We start from the raw sequence: 7,115 nt of genomic DNA on the forward strand, positions 1-7,115 counted from the left end.
GCCCCCCGGCAGCCCCCCGGCAAACCCGGCTCCGGGGCCGCTCGCCCAGCCCCGGTCCCCGGGAGCATCCTGGCTCGCAGCCTGGCGAGCCCGGGACAGCCGGGACCCGGCACTTGGCAAAGGGCAGATCTGACTCTTGAGGTGGGTTTTTTTTTTGTATTTATTATTTGCTGCAGATGAAGCGTGCGGGGTTTGGGGTTTTTCTGAAGCAAAGCAGAAAACCCATCCTAACACGTCCGGGTCTTCGGAGCCAAGGCAGACGGGAAGGGGCGGCGGGATGCGCTCTGCGTGGAGCACACGGCGGCTTTTAACGCACCAGCGCTAATTCCCCGGGAATTCCGTCGGGCTGTTCGCGGGCAGCCGGAGCTGGGGGCCCGTCAAGCGTGGGGCCGTCCACGGGCACTGCCCCGCTGCCGGGCAGGCACCGCTGCCCGACGGTGAGCGTGTTTTCGCCTGGTCTGTCCGACCTTCCCTTCCCCGTTCACGTGAGGGGCTGCGTAAGTGCTGGCGCTGCCGTGGCTCCGCGGCCTCGTGTGCGTTTTTAAGCGAACGCTGCTGTTTCCTGTGTCTTGTCAAATAATTGCATTTGGCATCCAGGGCTCCAGCGCTTCGAGGAGAACCAAATTAAAATTGGAGCTCATTGAGCAGAACATTGTGTTCCCAGGCGATGTGAGGGCTGCTTGTGGCCAAGCTCCCATGGCTGTGGTCACAGGGGGGCCCGGTGTGATCCTGGTGTGATTCCCGCAGTGCCCCGCTGTGAACCCCGTGGCTCCCTGCCTCACTGGGCAGCCCTTGGGCATGCGAGCGTGGGGTCGCTGGCCCCTGCGTGTGTCCCTGGGGGCTGGGACAGCAAAAGAGTTGTGCCGCCTGTGGCCCGGCGCCTGTGGCCCGGCTGTGGCCCAGGTGGCCTCCATCGCCCCTCGCCATCGTGCCCCACTGGGATGGTGCTCCCACTCGAGCACCACCATGGCTCAGCACGGAGATGGAGTCGCTGCGGCAACTCGCCGCTGGTCTGCTGTGTGATTTGAGATGATGTCTGGAAGCTGCGGCTGACTCCGGGGGCTGTGCTAGGGGCTTCCTACAGAGCAGGCCCGGGAGGGGATGGGGACATTTGGAGCTGTGGCCCTGGGCACTGGGTGTCCCTTGCCCCATCCCCGCAGGGGGGGATGGACAGCAGGGCTCAGGGAGCTGCGGCACCCGGGTACAAGCGACATGTGAGAGCCAGGACACACCAGGGCGTCCTCCCGCCTCTGCTTTCCCTGTTCCCCAGATGTTGCGGCCACCCCTGGGGGAGTCTCTCTGGGATGAGTCTTTCCTGGTAATGTTGTTGGCAGTTTCCATCTCCTGGCGCTAACCGTCGTGGAGAGCCGGCAGCATCCACTCACTCGACCACAAACCACGTGTGTGGGGTGTGAGCCGATGACTCCGGCAGATGTTGGTGATGCCCCGACCTGTGCTGCAGTGCTGGGCTTGGGGAAAGCCTCTGGCTCTGCGTCTCTTGCTGCAGTGTGTCCCCGTCCTCATCCCCATCTCTGCCAGACGGGTGGCAGGAGCCACGGGGAACGCTCTGCGTCTCCCTGCTGCAGTGCGTCCCCGTCCCCATCTCCGCCAGACGGGTGGCAGGAGCCACGGGGAACCCCTCGCCTGGTGCTCTGCCACCCCGAGTGGACGGGGCTCTTTGGGCTGTTGCTGCCCCGCAAGCTCTGTGAACTAAAGTCTATTTTATTTTTGAGCCGTGATTTCCAGTGGTGACAGGTCGGGGCAGCCTGCTCGCAGGCATTTCTCTCCCCATTCCTGCATCGGTGGCGGTCCCTGCGGTGGCAGTCTCTGTTGGGTGACAGCGGGTGCCTGTGCCCGGCCCCAGCTCAGCCTGGTTTCTGTAAAACCCGATTGCTGTGGTTGGTGCCGGAGGCAGGTGTTGGCCAAGAGCCGCGGGCGCAGTATCAGCGGTTGCCGGTGCTGCTGCCCGCGCAGCCCCCGTGCCCACATCTGGCTGCCAAGGCTTGGCCTCTCGCTGGGCGCTGCTCGCACCACGGCTCTGCAGGGACAGTGGTGTCAGCCCCTGCCTGCGCTGGCTGCTGCGGCCCCGGGAGCCCCTGCGCCCTCGGCAGCCCCTGCCCCACTCCCTGGGAACTGCCGCCAACCTGGGGCTTCCGCCTGGCCCTGGGGGGACACCGTGCTGTGGGTCTGGGGCCATCTGGGTGTCTCCCCCAGATCCCAGCTGGTGTGTGATGGGGACGTGCGTCCTTTCCTGCGTGGTGCCCTGTGCCTCAGTTTCCCCTCAGTCCCAGAGGCGCCGGGACGTGCCCATTCCTGTGCTGTGCCCCCCCCTCCCCGCAGCAGGCTGTGATCCGAGCGGGGAGCGGCGATTACCACGTGCTATTAGCTCGGTAAGCCTGCCCCTCGTTTGATACCGTTCAGCAAGTACGATTGTTTACATAGCACATTGTTCAAAGTAATTCAATTTACAGGAATGATCTTTACTTCTAAATAAAAAATTAATACAGTTCTTTTGTTTGTGCGTTTATATAAACTAGCTGGCACAAAGTCAGTTTACAATGTTCCCATCTGAAGTAAATTAGTGAAGTCTCTTAGCTAAGTCTCTGTATAATTTCAGCACAGAAATGTCCTCTCTAAGGCAGCCCTTTTATTTTTTCTTTTCTTTTTTTTTTTTTTTTTGGTCAGCTATGGTCAGGCTGAAAAATTTAAACCTTTCTTTTCCTCCCAAATAGTTTTGCAATTAGTAATTCCAGCACAGGACGGTCTTTCTGCATCTTGCTGAGCCCACAGCGGGCAGCAGCTCTGCGGCGTGGGGTCGGGCACAGGCAGCGTGCGTTGGGGCTCTTCCCCGCCTGCAGTGGCTGGGGCTGGGCTCTTCCACCGCCCGCCTGCAGTGGCTGGGGCTGCTCTGGCCAGCCGAAACCGAGGGGTTTGTGGTGCGGGGTGTCTCCTGCCGCTTGGTGCGGTCGGCTCTTCTCGGTGTTTTGTGCCTGCGCTGAGAGATGATGGAGCTGGTCGGGCAGGGGTGGCGGCGGCTCCGCTCCCTGGCCAGCGCGGGGGTCGGGAGCGTGCTGGGCCTGGCTGCGGTGTGGGGCCGGGTGGGAGCCCCCAGGGACCCCGAGGCGGTGGGTGCACGGGGAAGCACAGCAGGGCTGCGATCAGGGCTGTGTTGGAGCCAGCACCAGCTCTGCGGTGACAGAAGAGATGCTCGCTTCTCCCCTGCTGCTCTTGCTGCTGCTGCTCATTGCATTTTTTTTTTTAAGCAGCAGTAATACTAAAATGCAGAAGCCAAACCAAGGCCGTGCCTGACCCTGCCTGCGCTGTGGGCAGCACCTCCTGGCAGGTGCTGGCCCAAGGCCACGGGGCTGTGGGGGCCACGTCTGTTGCTCCCCGTGAATCGCCCACCCTCAGCTGGCACATCCTGACAGAAATGGGGTTTTTTTCAGAAGCGCACGCAAACGTCCTGCGCCCGGCACGGGGATCCTGGCTGCCTTGTTGCCTCTTCGTTGCACTGAGCTACTTTCCAGTGTAACTCACTCAAGTGCGATCATCGTCCTCTCACAGCGAGGAGACCTCCTCGTAGGAGGAAAAGCAGATGCACGCGTCTGTACGTGTGAGGAGAAAACACATGTTTTGATTTATGGCAACGGGAGACAACCCGCTCTGACACAGTTTCCATCTGAGTCTCACACTGGCTGTTATCAAAATAAAAAGCCCATGGGCTTGGAAGCTGATTCATGGCGCTGTGTCACCTCAGGCCCTTAGCCACGTCTGGTGCCACGGGGATGCGGCGAGTCACGCCCGCCTCCTGCCTGTACCGCTGCCCACACCACTGCCCATGCCACCCTGCCGCAGGGGAATGGCACTGGTGGGGCGGTTTCGCTGCAGCCCTTTCCCCGCCTCAGTGTTGTGGGGTTTGGGCTGGACGGGGTGAGCGATGGGGCTGGCAGCAGCACCCACACCCCGGCACTGTGCTGCCTGCCCTCACCCTGCCTCTTCTCCTCCCGCAGCCGGTTTGGTACAAAGTGCGCCCGCTGCGGCAGGCAGATCTACGCCAGCGACTGGGTGCGGCGAGCGCGGGGCAACGCCTACCACCTCGCCTGCTTCGCCTGCTTCTCCTGCAAGCGGCAGCTCTCCACCGGTGAGGAGTTCGGCTTGGTGGAGGAGAAGGTGCTGTGCCGGATTCACTACGACACCATGATAGAGAACCTCAAGCGAGCAGCGGAAAACGGTATGCAGCCCCAACGCCGCGGTCGCGGCCTTGCCCCGGGCCGTCCCTGTCCCCCGTGGTGACCCCCATCACAGGGTGCCGGGGCCAGTCCTGTCATCGCCAAAAGGGGGTGATGGGTGGCCCCGCAGGGGGTTGAGCGTGAGGCCCCGGGCTGGCAGAGGGCTCCTGGGGGTGGCCAATGTGCCGGCAGCGCCCGCGGCTTGGGGGACACCTGTGTGCCGTGGGCAATGCCAGGGACAAGCCCCTGGTCCCGGTCCCACGCAGCCCGGCGCGCCGCGTGCAGTGAGTGAGGAAGCCACTGGGATTTTGAGGCTGTGAGTCATAAATCTAGAAGGTGGGAAAGCTGGCGATCCGACAAAAACCTTCCTATCATTTTCCACCCACCCTGCCCGCCCAGGGACATGCCGCTCCCAGTTGGACTGCGCTGCATGCTGCTGTCCCCGCCGCGGCACACCATGACCAGCCGGCCAGCCTCTGCTTTCCCAATCAAGTCCCGCTCCCACCAGGGCTGGACTGGTGACACCGAGGTCACGCAGTGCAGCACCCCCCTCTCCTTGGGCACAGCCCAGCCCCATCCTCCTGCGTGGCAGCGGCCAGAGAGGTGCTCGGAGGAATGAATCAGTGCGGTTCGTCCGACATGGTGCACGGGGAGGCCAGGCAGTGCCGGGGCTGTCCTGCATCGGAAAGCACCTGAGATACGTTGATGTGGCAGCGATCACAGCTCGGGGAAGCAGGCAGCCTCCTGGGCTTGGTGCCATGGGAGCTCGGCCGTGCCTGGGGCAGTAGGCAGTCCAGCCGGGTCCTGCCCCGCTGGCTGGGGCCGAGGCCTGGTCCATCTCCCTCCCACGCTCGTGCCTGTGGGGAGCGATGGCTGCGACGTCTGCGAGGCTGTTTGCTTTTATCACGTGGGCGCTGCACCGGGCAAGGGGAGGCTGCCCAGGGATGCTGTGCAGCCGCAGAGTCACCGAGGGAAGTGCCCGGGGCTGCCTTCCCACGTGCTCCTGAGCCCAGGACCCTCCTGTGGCCGGGGCTGCACTGGGGCATCGCCCCTGGCCGGGAGCAGGGCTCCAGCCCTCTGTGCCCCTCACTAGTGCTTGGTGGGCACGGGGAGGCAAACGCCGTGTCCCGGCCCGTGCAGCATGTGGAAACCATTAACAACCTGACATGAAAATAATCAGTGTTTCTGTTTACAGTGTTAGAGTAAGAGGATGAAAACAGAGTGCCCAGTCGGGCTGGGAGGGTGCCGGGTCGGGATGCGGCTTGCGGCATTTTGGTCCATATGGTCGGCTGCTGCAGAGGCGCGAGCGAGGCAGCGGGGAGCAGGGACGGCAGGGAGCAGGGATGGAGGGGGAGAAGCCGCGTGGCCTGGAGGAGCAGGCTGGTGTGAGGATGGTAGGGTCTGGTGCCGGGGGGTCCTGCAGAGCTGTTACCCCAGCCGAGGGCTGGGGCGGTGAGTTTGCTGCCGCTTGTAGGGTCCTGCTGGTATGGGCTGAGCCCCAGGGTGTTGGGGCAGTGCTGGGGCACATGGCGAGTGGCCTGCATGCGTACCTGTGTCCAAGTGTCCCCTGGTTTTGAGAAGGGGATGGGATTGCTTTGGAGAGCTACAGTTGCTGTGGAGTTGGAGGGCTGCGCTCCCCCCCTCCAGTAATTACCCAGCAATTTCTTCTGCACATGAGGTTTTACATACAAGAAAAATAAACAGATGTTGCTGAAGTCAGAGTCCCATTCATCATCCTAAAAGAACAAGTCAAACTATATGAGAAAGTCCTTCAACTCAAGCCAAGACAATCACAGCCCAGTCCAGCTTGCAGAGCGAGCGCCGGGTTGTGCAGGCGCATCCTGGGAGCGGGGGCGAGCGCCAGCCCCGCTCAGGCATCCTCCCTCATCCATCACTCATCGGTGCGTCACCCGTACCACCGAGAGCAGCCGGGATGGGCACGACACGGGCTGCAGTGGAGACTCCAGTGAGGAATGAGGGACCCTGGCTCCGGCTGCCCTCCCCGCAGGCTCCATAGCTGTGTGAGCACGGCTGGGCTCACCCCGACACTGTACTTGGCGAGCGGGTGGATAGTCCCCACCTTGGCGCGTCCCCCTTAGTGTGGTTGCTGCTCAGATCACGGGCACCCCCTCCAGTAATTACCCAGCAATTTCTTCTGCACATGAGGTTTTACATACAAGAAAAATAAACAGATGTTGCTGAAGTCAGAGTCCCATTCATCATCCTAAAAGAACAAGTCAAACTATATGAGAAAGTCCTTCAACTCAAGCCAAGACAATCACAGCCCAGTCCAGCTTGCAGAGCGAGCGCCGGGTTGTGCAGGCGCATCCTGGGAGCGGGGGCGAGCGCCAGCCCCACTCAGGCATCCTCCCTCATCCATCACTCATCGGTGCGTCACCCGTACCACCGAGAGCAGCCGGGATGGGCACGACACGGGCTGCAGTGGAGACTCCAGTGAGGAATGAGGGACCCTGGCTCCGGCTGCCCTCCCCGCAGGCTCCATAGCTGTATGAGCACGGCTGGGCTCACCCCGACACACTGTACTGCGAGTGGGTGGATAGTCCCCACCTTGGCGCGTCCCCCTTAGTGTGGTTGCTGCTCAGATCACGGGCACCCCGAAGCCATGGGGACGGCGCTGCTCCTGCTGCTGCTCCAGGAGCCAGGAGGAGGAGGTCAGGGTGCTGGGAGGATTTGGGGCCAGGGAAAGGAGCAAAGAGCCCATCGAAATGCTCTGAGCAAATGAAACGACTGATGGAGGCAGTGCCCGCAGGGGAAGACGGGGTCACAGGGAGCAGCACGGGGCAGGAGTGATGGATGTTGGTGAGCCCGGTGGAGGCAGGGTCCCCTTCTGAGCTGCTCGCTGGAGGATGCGGCCAAGTGGTGGCC

The 7,115-nt window shown here is 62.4% G+C and overlaps 1 protein-coding gene across 1 annotated transcript in view; it reads left to right on the plus strand.

Annotated features, from left to right (window-relative positions):
* LHX6 (LIM homeobox 6) overlaps nucleotides 1-7,115 on the plus strand; it is a 14,345-nt gene that overhangs the window by 1,281 nt on the left and 5,949 nt on the right. The window contains exons 2-4 of the mRNA XM_019472418.1: nucleotides 1,271-1,318; nucleotides 2,341-2,390; nucleotides 4,011-4,231. Of these exons, the coding sequence (XP_019327963.1) occupies nucleotides 1,271-1,318; nucleotides 2,341-2,390; nucleotides 4,011-4,231 (319 nt within the window). The remainder of the gene's footprint in view (nucleotides 1-1,270; nucleotides 1,319-2,340; nucleotides 2,391-4,010; nucleotides 4,232-7,115) is intronic.

The sequence above is a fragment of the Aptenodytes forsteri genome, unplaced genomic scaffold (assembly GCF_000699145.1).
Source record: "Aptenodytes forsteri isolate BGI_AS27 unplaced genomic scaffold, ASM69914v1 Scaffold68, whole genome shotgun sequence".
Lineage (NCBI taxonomy): Eukaryota > Metazoa > Chordata > Aves > Sphenisciformes > Spheniscidae > Aptenodytes > Aptenodytes forsteri.